Genomic DNA, 13,346 nt, shown 5'->3' with positions numbered 1-13,346 from the left:
GATCACCATGCTGACATTTCTTGGGGCCTTCCTATTGTTCACACCTGTCATGAGAAATGCAGCAGGACACTAACACATCTGCAACCATCCCTGTGACTGTATGTCTACAGAGATTGCTTCAATCTGTGGAAATTAGCACTCTTGCATTAAATGGGAATCTAGTTCCTGCCATAGATTTGTAATGAATAGTTATCAACTGGGTAAACAGCAGGTGAAGCAGCACAGAATCCTATAAAGCTTATCAGCATGGACCAATCATATTTATATCCACAAGATCCACAAGTGTAGGAAGCATGAAATGATGTGAGCATTCAGGCAGGGTGATTAATGGACAGCCTGAAGTAGAGGCATCCTAGATAATTTCAGCATAAAACAGGGGTGTATCAGTTGTGGGAGGAAAATGTTGATGTTGATTTACACTAGAACAATTAATAAAAAATCAATTACTACTTAGAATGTGTAGATACAGTATATTTAGAGCCAGAAGATTACTAGAAGGCATATTCCAATATTCCACGAATACTGCTACAATGGAATGTCACTGGAAAGTGGTGTACGTGACCAGAAGTGCGTCAATTGCAATGTATGACCTCCAAAACCCAGTTCTAGCTGGGTTCCTAGGTTCTAGGTAAGACATCAAATCAGTGTTAATTTTGAAATCTTCCACTGTCCTACAAGGTCACTGATGGGGAGTATAGGGTGATTATTTTCTTTTCGTCTTATCGCATTTGCAGAGCTTCAATGTGAGACTTTGTGGGAGAGATCCTTCTCTGCAGACAAGAATAAAACTCTTTTCTACTCACAATCCGTCCCTGGGGTATTTCATTTTTCTCCACTAATGAAATTCCCCGCAGAGTACAGTATTCCAAGATCAAGCATCTCCACGATTAAGAAGCATAAGAGATATATACAGTATATATATATAGGGCAGGGCCAAATAGAATTAAAATCGCGTTAAATTGAGATTGCGTTAATGCGTTATTATCGCGTTAACTTCGACAGCCCTAATATATATATTCACTTCGTGTAGAAACGTCCATCAAATGTCACGATACAACCACAGAAAAGTCTGTTACAATAACTACGCCTTATCCCACCTAAAGCACCGCTGATCTACAATGTTTGGAGAAATTCTAACCTACAATCTGACATTTATACGAAGTCAAGGGTCTCTGCTGGATAGAATTACTGCCTAGTATGTGAGTGAATAAAACTCCCTTACAGTTTTCTCTTGTCCCAGCAGTTTTTAACATAAGTAAATTTAGCATAAAATGTGTTCACCATTTTAATTGTAACATTTCACTTAAAAATCCTTGTTTTCTTCTTTTTTTTTAAAATGCGATTAATCGCGATTAACTATATGAAATTCTGAGATTAATCGTGATTAAAAATTTTAATCGTTTGACAGCCCTAATATATATATATATATACAGTGTATCACAGAAGTGAGTACACCCCTCACATTTCTGCAGATATTTAAGTATATCTTTTCATGGGACAACACTGACAAAATGACACTTTGACACAATGAAAAGTAGTCTGTGTGCAGCTTATATAACAGTGTCAATTTATTCTTCCCTCAAAATAACTCAATATACAGCCATTAATGTCTAAACCACCGGCAACAAAAGTGAGTACACCCCTAAGAGACTACACCCCTAAATGTCAAAATTTAGCACTGCTTGTCATTTTCCCTCCAAAATGTCATGTGATTTGTTAGTGTTACTAGGTCTCAGGTGTGCATAGGGAGCAGGTGTGTTCAATTTAGTAGTACAGCTCTCACACTCTCTCATACTGGTCACTGAAAGTTCCAACATGGCACCTCATGGCAAAGAACTCTCTGAGGATCTTAAAAGACGAATTGTTGCGCTACATGAAGACCAAGGCTACAAGAAAATTGCCAACAGCCTGAAACTGAGCTGCAGCACAGTGGCCAAGATCATCCAGCATTTTAAAAGAGCAGGGTCCACTCAGAACAGACCTCGCGTTGGTCGTCCAAAGACGCTGAGTGCACGTGCTCAGCATCACATCCAACTGCTGTCTTTGAAAGATAGGCGCAGGAGTGCTGTCAGCATTGAGATTGAAAAGGTGGGGGGTCAGCCTGTCAGTGCTCAGACCATATGCCGCACACTACATCAAATTGGTCTGCATGGCTGTCACCCCAGAAGGAAGCCTCTTCTGAAGTCTTTACACAAGAAAGCCCGCAAACAGTTTGCTGAAGACATGTCAACAAAGGACATGGATTACTGGAACCATGTCCTATGGTCTGATGAGACCAAGATTAATTTGTTTGGTTCAGATGGTCTCAAGCATGTGTGGTGGCAATCAGGTGAGGAGTACAAAGATAAGTGTGTCATGCCTACAGTCAAGCATGGTGGTGGGAATGCCATGGTCTGGGGCTGCATGAGTGCAGCAGGTGTTGGGGAGTTACATTTCATTGAGGGACACATGAACTCCAATATGTACTGTGAAATACTGAAGCAGAGCATGATCCCCTCCCTCCGGAAACTGGGTCGCAGGGCAGTGTTCCAGCATGATAATGACCCCAAACACACCTCTAAGACGACCACTGCTTTATTGAAGAGGCTGAGGGTAAAGGTGATGGACTGGCCAAGCATGTCTCCAGACCTAAACCCAATAGAACATCTTTGGGGCATCCTCAAGCGGAAGGTGGAGGAGCGCAAAGTCTCGAATATCCGCCAGCTCCGTGATATCGTCATGGAGGAGTGGAAAAGCATTCCAGTGGCAACCTGTGAAGCTCTGGTAAACTCCATGCCCAGGAGAGTTAAGGCAGTTCTGGGAAATAATGGTGGCCACACAAAATATTGACACTTCAGGAACTTTCACTAAGGGGTGTGTACTCCCTTTTGTTGCCGGTGGTTTAGACATTAATGGCTGTATATTGAGTTATTTTGAGGGAAGAATAAATTGACACTGTTATATAAGCTGCACACAGACTACTTTTCATTGTGTCAAAGTGTCATTTTGTCAGTGTTGTCCCATGAGAAGATATACTTAAATATCTGCAGAAATGTGAGGGGTGTACTCACTTTTGTGATACACTGTATATATACAGTGTATCACAAAAGTGAGTACACCCCTCACATTTCTGCAAATATTTCATTATATCTTTTCATGGGACAACACTATAGACATGAAACTTGGATATAACTTAGAGTAGTCAGTGTACAACTTGTATAGCAGTGTAGATTTACTGTCTTCTGAAAATAACTCAACACACAGCCATTAATGTCTAAATGGCTGGCAACATAAGTGAGTACACCCCCCAGTGAACATGTCCAAATTGTGCCCAAATGTGTCGTTGTCCCTCCCTGGTGTCATGTGTCAAGGTCCCAGGTGTAAATGGGGAGCAGGGCTGTTAAATTTGGTGTTTTGGGTACAATTATCTCATACTGGCCACTGGATATTCAACATGGCACCTCATGGCAAAGAACTCTCTGAGGATGTGAGAAATAGAATTGTTGCTCTCCACAAAGATGGCCTGGGCTATAAGAAGATTGCTAACACCCTGAAACTGAGCTACAGCATGGTGGCCAAGGTCATACAGCGGTTTTCCAGGACAGGTTCCACTCGGAACAGGCTTCGCCAGGGTCGACCAAAGAAGTTGAGTCCACGTGTTCGGCGTCATATCCAGAGGTTGGCTTTAAAAAATAGACACATGAGTGCTGCCAGCATTGCTGCAGAGGTTGAAGACGTGGGAGGTCAGCCTGTCAGTGCTCAGACCATACGCCGCACACTGCATCAACTCGGTCTGCATGGTCGTCATCCCAGAAGGAAGCTGACGCACAAGAAAGCCCGCAAACAGCAGTCCAAGAACATGGATTACTGGAATGCCCTGTGGTCTGACGAGACCAAGATAAACTTGTTTGGCTCAGATGGTGTCCAGCATGTGTGGCGGCGCCCTGGTGAGAAGTACCAAGACAACTGTATCTTGCCTACAGTCAAGCATGGTGGTGGTAGCATCATGGTCTTGGGCTGCATGAGTGTTGCTGGCACTGGGGAGCTGCAGTTCATTGAGGGAAACATGAATTCCAACATGTACTGTGACATTCTGAAACAGAGCATGATCCCCTCCCTTCGAAAACTGGGCCTCATGGTATAGCGACCCCAAACACAACCTCCAAGATGACAACTGCCTTGCTGAGGAAGCTGAAGGTAAAGGTGATGGACTAAACCCAATTGAGCACCTGTGGCGCATCCTCAAGTGGAAGGTGGAGGAGTTCAAGGTGTCTAACATCCACCAGCTCCGTGATGTCATCATGGAGGAGTGGAAGAGGATTCCAGTAGCAACCTGTGCAGCTCTGGTGAATTCCATGCCCAGGAGGGTTAAGGCAGTGCTGGATAATAATGGTGGTCACACAAAATATTGACACATTTGGGCACAATTTGGACATGTTCACTGTGGGGTGTACTCACTTATGTTGCCAGCCATTTAGACATTAATGGCTGTGTGTTGAGTTATTTTCAGAAGACAGTAAATCTACACTGCTATACAAGCTGTACACGGACTACTCTAAGTTATATCCAAGTTTTATTTCTATAGTGTTGTCCCATGAAAAGATATAATGAAATATTTGCAGAAATGTGAGGGGTGTACTCACTTTTGTGATACACTGTATATATATATACAGTATATATATATAATACATATATATGATAATACATTTGTGTTATTTTTATTGTATATGTGTCAAAAACAACCAAATTTTTTACACTGCAGTTCCACAGAACCATGGAAAGCATTAACAGGTTTCCGTTACATCCTTATGGGAAATAATACCTTGAAACTCAACGCCTTTTAAACTCAACATCACTGCCAGAACCAATTGACGTCGAGTTTCAAGGTACCCCTGTATTTGGATTAGCAATATTGAACATTTATGTACTTCTGTTTATAGTTTAATCACTTAGAATTACACAGAAAAATTGTGTTACATGTGGTTACATGCATACTTATAATTGGCTTATAGTTATATAAGGATTTACTTTTTCTAACTAAATAATCACATTCATGATAGTTTGCAGCAAAGAGCCCACCCATAAACACGGGCACGAGGTGTAAATAGGTCAGTTCATCTCAGGGCATCGCAGTCCCACCAAGTAATTCATTTAATGGTTAATGTTTTTGAATCATGGAAAGAAACCATAGTACAGAATCCACAGAAACAGGCAGAGAACATACCAGACTCATCTCAAACCCTAACAAAAAACAAGATTAAACCCAGTTAAATAAGATGTGTTTAATTCATTAACGTTGATGCTAACAGGTTTGCTAAATTTAATGGTCCCATCACTAGTCAAAGCTTGTCCCCACTTGTCCCCAATACTTGTCCCCACTTTCGACCACCTTCTCCTGTACACTTGCATATCTGCCACACTCAACTGCTGATCCTTGAACTCAGACATATTAAAAGATGTGTAATATTATTGCAACTATTACTGACAGGCTTCACTATAAAAAACCACGACGCCATGATTACAGTCTGCACGTCAAAGTCCTATATAACCAATGTCAGTGCTTTTCCTCTTTACTGAATTTCACCCAGTTTAATCAAAATAGATAAAGCACTCTGGGACATCTTTATGCAACATCTTCAGAAACCAACAGACAAGGTTATGATGAAACGGATTTAAAACAATATACTGGTTCTATATTAAAGCAATATAGCATTGATATGCTCTTATTTTAGCACCGCCTCTGGCAAAAATGATATGTTCCAGTTCCTGTTGGAACATATTACTACAGTACTTATTTGTGAATGACAATGTTATATGAAAATCTGATTGGATTGACCAAGATTGCTGTAAAACTGACATTTCTTGGGAACAGGATTAATTCAAGCTCAAGTACAGACAGAATCCAGAAGATCCAGACAAAAATAAGAGGAATTCAAGAGCTTTAAAGTTGTAGTAATGTTTAAAATGTCACATAGAAGGATATTAGGTAGCATAGCGGATGAAAATAGGGTTTTTCTTTGGTGCATTTTTATTTATTTATGCATTTTACTCTCGATTTATCGTAGTCAATTTGTCTTCCACAGCTGGAGATTTCTGATTGACTTCGAGGTGGGTATGTTATTGCTCTTGTGCCCTCCGCCGCATGCGCAGACCCCTTCTATTTGGCCATGCTTTCTGCACAGGCGCCTCTATCTGCTATCTAGGGTCCTTACACAGCATTTGAAGACCCCACCCACTTAGTCTGGTCATCCCACCCAGCAGAAACAGTGGCCAAATCGCCCATTGTGGCCGCCAATAGATGGCGCCCAGCCGACCGGGGGTTCGGATCCAGGTGTTCAGAATCGCAGCGCGTGTGGTGTGCCACCAGGGCGCCTGGCATGTACCACCTGGGTGACACCCTCGACCAGGGTGTCTAGGACAAAAATAGCCCAATAAACTAAAGCAAACTTGCCTCATCTATCCTGATAATCCTGTGCACTCCTGTTCTCATGAATGTAGTTATTGATGTAAGCAGGGGGAAAGTCCCTTACGTTTCTATGACGTTGAGCCAGCCATTCACCACAATAATTTACTGCATTTGTCTAAATCGTCCTTCAGCTGTTTGAAGAGCCCATAAATGTATTTATTTTCATCCTCCTACACAGCTTTACTGAACTTTGTCTATGTACTTTTTTTCTTAAATAATTGAACAAGGCATTACAGTTCAGGCCGATCTAGGTGGCTTAATTCACACTTTGCTGATATGGATGTATGAGAGTGTCCTTGTGAAAAGTCCTCTTGGTAGGAGACATCCTGCTCAGTTTTCATTTAGTGAGGCGACGTCCCTGCCATTCTGCTTATTGCTACAGTTTATCAGCACCGCTAACGGTCGAGGAACGTGCGCCTGCTACTGTGTGCATGTAAATGTGAGTGCATGCTAGTACAGAAATGCAGATAAGACTGCACACTAAAGTTGTACGAGCCAGATGACTTTATTCAGAGACTCGGGGATTGTTTTTTAGCAAAATGTTGCTTCAGTTACATCCACGACAGAAACGGTAGTTACAGGTTACACAAGGTTATATCGAACACAGTCATGGCCAATTTGGTATATCCAATTCACCTCACTTGCATGTCTTTTGGAAACCGGAGCTCCCGGAGGAAACCCACGCAGACACGGGGAGAACTCCACACAGAAATGACCCGGACCCCCCACCTGGGGATCGAACCCAGGGCCTTCTTGCTGTGAGGCGACAGTGCTACCCACTTAACACACCATCAAGGGTAATATCAGAGGTATTATCTCCAATTCACCTTACCTATACTTGATTACTAATTTACATTTACATTTTCAGCATTTAGCAGATGCTTTTTTATCCATATTATATATTAAAAGATCCACAATCTGGTTTAATCTGGTTTACGTACATTATTAAGCATTGAGGTGGTTTGTATTCAGTGCTCCTGCTGTTTCATGAAAACCATCAAGCTTCCTAAGTGAACTCTGTCATTAGAAGGTAGAAAACACAAAAAAACAACACAAATGTGTTTTAACACATGGAGTTGTTTTTGGTTGCTTCCTTTCGATTGCAAACTGATCACAAAGCAGTGGTAGCAGCCTACTGTGTCTTTTTAACTGCTAGGGACATGGCCTCTTAAAAAGCAGTATAGTTCAGGGAGAATTATGAACCGCTATTATAAATCGACCATCCCTCAAATGCAGCAGTAGTGAAGAACCCATACATCACCCTCTTTGGTACAGTCAAATGTGCCTGTAGTAATTAAATACATTTTCTTCATTTCCCCCCCATTTTTCTTATCAATTTTCCACCCAATTTATTCATATCCAATTACCTGATTGCATTTAGTTTTCTTTCCACTGATGTTGACTTCCACCTCTGACCGAGGAGAGCCGTGACTAACACATGCCCCCTCCAACACTTGTGCAGAAGCCGACTGCATCTTTTCACCTGCACAAGATGAGTTCATGCACTGATCCCCATTATTCCTCTTCTCTGTACAAAACACTGACTAGAATTTTCGTATTTGAGACAGAGCCTCGCACTGTCGCTGGATGTTCTAGGTTTACATTCAACCATTCAGGTAGCTGTGATGTGTATTGTAGCTTCCATTTATTCTATCATTCAATTTATAAGAGTAATTTAATGACTGCTGTGAAATGTGGCTCTTTTCTTTAAAATTCCATGAAATCAGTAAGTATTATACAGTAGTATTATTATTATTAGTAGGACCTTTCTTATAATAAATGATAAACATACCTAATTATGTAATTAAAATCACAGTGACATTACATAAATGTAAACACAAAATATTCTTTATTTATTCCCCTTATTACCTAAAGACTACACAGATTGACTGCTGTAGCTCTAAAAGGTATCTACATTGGCATTTTATTTACAGCTCATTTCTCATCCTCTTATTTACAGGTCCAAAGAGAAGCGTTAGAAACACAGTGTTCAGAACAAACAAACATAAAAAAATAAGCTAAAAAAAACGTCCAATTTAAAGTAGTTACAGCCAGTGAAGTCACCACAATGCAAACCGTTTTCATTCAAACTAAACACAGCAATGAAGAGTCACTGTATCCCACATCCAGTCGACGTTCAAATAAAAAGAAAAAGCTCGACAGCATGATACAGCTCACTGGATTCCACATCTCTGCATCTTTTTATTTATCAGTCACACCAAACGTATTGACAGATTCAGCTACCGAACGCTTACACGAGAGGTGCGGGTTACACCCGACACCACGACCGACACGTATCACCATTTTATTCCATGTTAGAACCAGAAAGGCTATAATTTGAAGTCCAGTAGAGGCAGTTGAGCTGCAGGACACGAGGACAAGAAGCGGGAATTTACAACTGCGTGGCGGGTTGCCAGATCGGCATGCATTTCCACCCCTCCGTTTGTAGACAGGAACTTACGCCCTGCAGGTCCTAATGTATCTCGGGCAGCCGTGGGAAACCGCAGGGTGTCGTCCTTCATATCCAGGGCACTTAAGATTCCCGACCCTCGGGTGTCCCACTGAGGAATGAATCTGTCCTTTGGCTGGCATTCAGTGCTCCCACTGTACAGCACAACATGTTTAAACATGGGAAACGTACTTAGGGCCCGACGTATTAATGTGCTATTTGTTCTTTTGTATATACGTATATTTCTGTGATGCACTTAAGAGGTTCAAAAGCACGTTATCAAAATAAATACTGTGAAAGAATGGTTTCGCATAGTAAAATTGTTCTTCGCTTCTATGTAAAAACCAAACAAACTCATTCAGCTGACCGACATTCTGAAATATATTTACATATTTATATTTTATTCCATGTTGGAACACTAGGCATCATTCAAGTACAACGATTAGCAATCTGGGACGACAGTTCACATTTTGGTAACGTATTCACATTAGTTATACTGACATAATTGTAACTTTCAGTAAAATATTATTTAATTCTAATACAGAAACTTTAGTTTCACTCTATTTTTTAACATTGCCACTTTCATTAGTTTATTTATTTATTTATTCATTTTTTGTAATAAAATTATAGGACAACGGGAATCTACTTTCTGTTTTGTCTGGTTTGTCCTTCTGGGGCTTTTTTTTAGATGCTTGCAACTCACTCAGTGTCAGCAGGTGGACGTATCTCCACAAGGCAGAGCTCTTGGCACTGTAGTCACACTGGTGCTTCACATCATTGACACACTGTGTGTCCTTGTTTTGCATGATCCATTCCTATTGTGAGCATTTTAGATTTCAAACAAATACTAGGCAGTCAAGCAGTCTCAAAATGGCACATAATACCAAGTGAAGGGTTAAATGATATATATATATATATATATATATATATATATATATATATATATATATATATATATATATATATATATATATATATATATATATATATATATATATAAAACAGGGTGGGCACTGAGTGTCCGGATCCTGAATGACAAGACATCAAAGTCCTTGTTTGTGTGGCAGGCTTTCACGTATACGTATAAAAAAAGTCTCTTTTTGACTGTGAGGCAAAATAAGGCAGGATGGATTGAAGCTGAATGCCAATCTGCTCGCTTGACTGCAGGACCAGCTAGTGATCAAAATGCATTACCAGCCATCTTCCAGGATCCCTTTGAGCTGATCTGTAGAGAGACCTAAATAACCAACGCTGCCGTGTGTCATTCCTCGCGCTGCCTCACTCAGAGGGCAAAGACACAAGGATAAAGAAAAGGAAAAGAGCTCTCCAGTTAATGCAGTGCATTTGTTTGCGAACGTTCTTTTTTTCCCAAAGAAAAATGAAAAAAATTAACAAAAGGGTCACTTGTCTTTGGCAAGAAGTCCTGGACGCTAAGACTAAACGGTCCCTCCGTTCATGTCCGTGTCACCTGCGACCCATCTCGCTCTGGCGCAGGAAATAAACATTGCTGATGCTATCGGCCAGCTCTGGAAACTGGTCCGCCGGCACTACGTAGTATCCGTCGTAGCCTTGTACACGACCCGAGCTGAACAGCTGCTGCCTCTCGGTGTCCGTCCAGGTGCGCGTACCGTCCTCACCCTGGCGTAACCGGTGCCGCTCGTGCTGCCAGGCGGCTGCTACGACTCTCTGCCGGGTCAGCTCCAGAACACGGGCTTTCTCCTCATCCAGACTGCTACCGTAGCGCACGTTCAGGCTCAGCGCTCCGTGCTGCAGCTGAACGTCAGTGATGCGTCGGGCGCGACCGCCCAATACGGTGTTCACCTGCTGGACCGTCACGTTAGTCCCTGTCTCCAACATCCGCCGTCCCACAGTCATTCCCAGAAGTGCCAGGTCATTCTCCGCCGGAGACGACTTCACAAAGTAGTGCGTATCCATGCTGGAGATGGTAAAATGAAGGTCTTCGAGATAGACAGACTGGTCCAGGATCGCAGCCAACCGCCGACCGTCTTCACTCGCCAGGCTGATGATGTCGGAATTCACGCGGCCCTCTCGGATGGCTAGTTTGACGCCCTTGCCGAAGATGGAGGCCCCTGAGGCGAAGAGGTTGCGGAGTGTGGATTGCGGGCAGCCAGCACCGGTGGCTCTGTAGATCTGGTCGAAACGTTCCAGACGGACGAAGGACTTGAGCTGTCTTTGGACCTCACACTGCACCCCGAGGACAGACTGCACACACAAAAAAACATAAAACTGATTAAAATCTATCATTTTTAAAGAAAGGGTTTGTTTTAGGGGTCTCTTTAATGAAATGTTCATAGGTGCAAACTATTATACAAGGGATCTTCAAAAAGTTTCTGCACTTTTATATTTTTGTTGGAAACAGTGAGGGTGGGATAAATAGTAATTGGTCGTGTCTGAGAAACAGAGAGAGCTTATAGTCCAGATTTAGTGCCACCTGATTTTCACCTTTTTGGACACTCGAAGCTTTAAGGGGAAGAAGATTTTCATCTGATGATGATGTGAAAGCAGTGGTGCATCAGTGGCTACACACTTAACCAAAAACCTACTTACTCTACACACATTGTAACACACAAACAAATATGTATATATCTAGTGTATCACTTGTATCTTGTCTCCACTGTACAGTGCACACAGTGAATAGATTCATCTAAGTGATCTCAAATGTATTGTTCATAAATTACCTCATTACTTGACAATGTAATTTGTTTTACAAACAACTTGTTTTTGACAGCTCATTTATTTTTAATCATATACTTTACCCAAAGGGGTGGCACAGCAGAGCAGTGGGTAGCGCTGTCTCATCACAGCAAGAAGAGCCTGGGTTTGACTCCCCAGATGGACGCCAGGGTGCTTTCTGTGTGGAGTTTGAATGTTTTCCCTGTCGGTGTGGGTGATGTGAACGTTTCCCAATAATTCTTATGTTCTACTTGCTGGGGATTTTTCTCAAGGTGTGCCTCCATCCTAAGTATGTGTAAAAGAGGTTTAGGAGTGTGGTATTCGACCAAGCTGGTTCCAATAGTAATAAGCTAAATGGTAGGTTTTAGCACTTGTGCCCGTACACAAATGTAATAAATGTACATATATAACATTTTCATATATAAAATATACGCCCATATTTGTGCAAACTATATATGAAACCTATTAGAAATTGGAACAATCTCATATATGGACATATATGTGTGGCCCATAGAAATATGTATGCTCATGTATGTGTAATACAGTTTTTAACATGTATGTTAAAAATGCTTATTTCTATTATATATATGGACCTGAGATTCAAGCCTGGGAGCTCAGAATCTCAGTGGTGATGTGCTAGCGTATTATCCCGCTGTGCCACCTGAGCACTCTAAACCCTATCGTTTAATACCATTAAGTCAGCTTTTTTTCAGCTCAACGTTTTGGGGCTTGTGTTGTAGCCTCTTTGCCCAAATTTGAACTGAACAAATATAAGTCATGTCAAGTGTAAAAGAATCAAGCAGATTTTAAAGAGCTTGTTGAGTTTATTTACAAATGATATGTTCAATACCGTGTTGCCACTCTACATTTGAAGAATTCCCAAGATCGTGCCACAAAAATCCCAAGATTGTACCGTTTTATTATTTATTTAAACTTAAAACTGTAAACTCAAGTAATGACTAAACACTTTTCAGGTATACTTAGTATATCATGGAAAATTTTTTTTAAATGCAAAGAACTAAATAAGCTAGAGTCTATTTTAAATAAAAAAGCAGGATGGGTATAGTATAAACTAATTTTAAAGTGACAGTCATGTTCTGCTATTTTTTATTAGAAAGGGCATTTTGTTGTCAGAGCTTTGACAAAAATGCATTATTTCTTTTTTATTCCAAAAATGTATTTAAAAAAAGAAGAAAAATAACCAATTACATCAATGTGTTGGTTTCATGGAGGGAAAGAGCCTTACTCTCAAGAATCAATTAAGAAACTAAAAGCTCTGGTAAATATAGTGGTTGGTTGAATGGTTTAACATGACTGTCCATTTCAATTTAGTGAGAAAATATTACTGTTATAAATGTAACTTTTAATGCTTTGTGCAACTGATGACTAATTGTAGGACCTATTGTTCAAATGCACTAAAACTATTAAATCATATATTTGCTCTTAATGCCAATTAAAAGGTGTTACTACTTTGAAAACAGAAGACCTCTGAGCTTTAAAGAACATACACTTATTATTATGTATACTGTATACCAAAACAACTATCATCATAAATTGAACATAGCATTATTTAAGCCAGACTGGAAGTGTATGGTGTAAACACTAAGATGACTGCGAGTGGATGGCACACCCTGGCTGGCTGGACTGTAGCAGCAGGCTTGATTGCACCAGCAGTCTCTCTGTGGTAACTCACTCCCAGGAGAAACTAATGGCTTCTGCACAATTGGTGATCTCAGCAGGAAATCTTTTCTCTCGCCA

The 13,346-nt window shown here is 41.0% G+C and overlaps 1 protein-coding gene across 1 annotated transcript in view; it reads right to left on the bottom strand.

Annotated features, from left to right (window-relative positions):
* Window positions 1-10,008: 10,008 nt before the first annotated feature.
* The window catches only part of tenm4 (teneurin transmembrane protein 4), a 349,240-nt gene continuing 345,902 nt past the window's right edge, over window positions 10,009-13,346 (bottom strand). Inside the window, exon 31 of the mRNA XM_063016253.1 lies at window positions 10,009-11,117. Within this exon, the coding sequence (XP_062872323.1) occupies window positions 10,359-11,117 (759 nt within the window). The 3' untranslated portion in view covers window positions 10,009-10,358. The remainder of the gene's footprint in view (window positions 11,118-13,346) is intronic.

This window comes from Trichomycterus rosablanca, chromosome 20, assembly GCF_030014385.1.
Source record: "Trichomycterus rosablanca isolate fTriRos1 chromosome 20, fTriRos1.hap1, whole genome shotgun sequence".
Lineage (NCBI taxonomy): Eukaryota > Metazoa > Chordata > Actinopteri > Siluriformes > Trichomycteridae > Trichomycterus > Trichomycterus rosablanca.
Note: the sequence above shows the minus strand (reverse complement) of the source record. Positions and strands in the feature narration are given on the sequence as shown.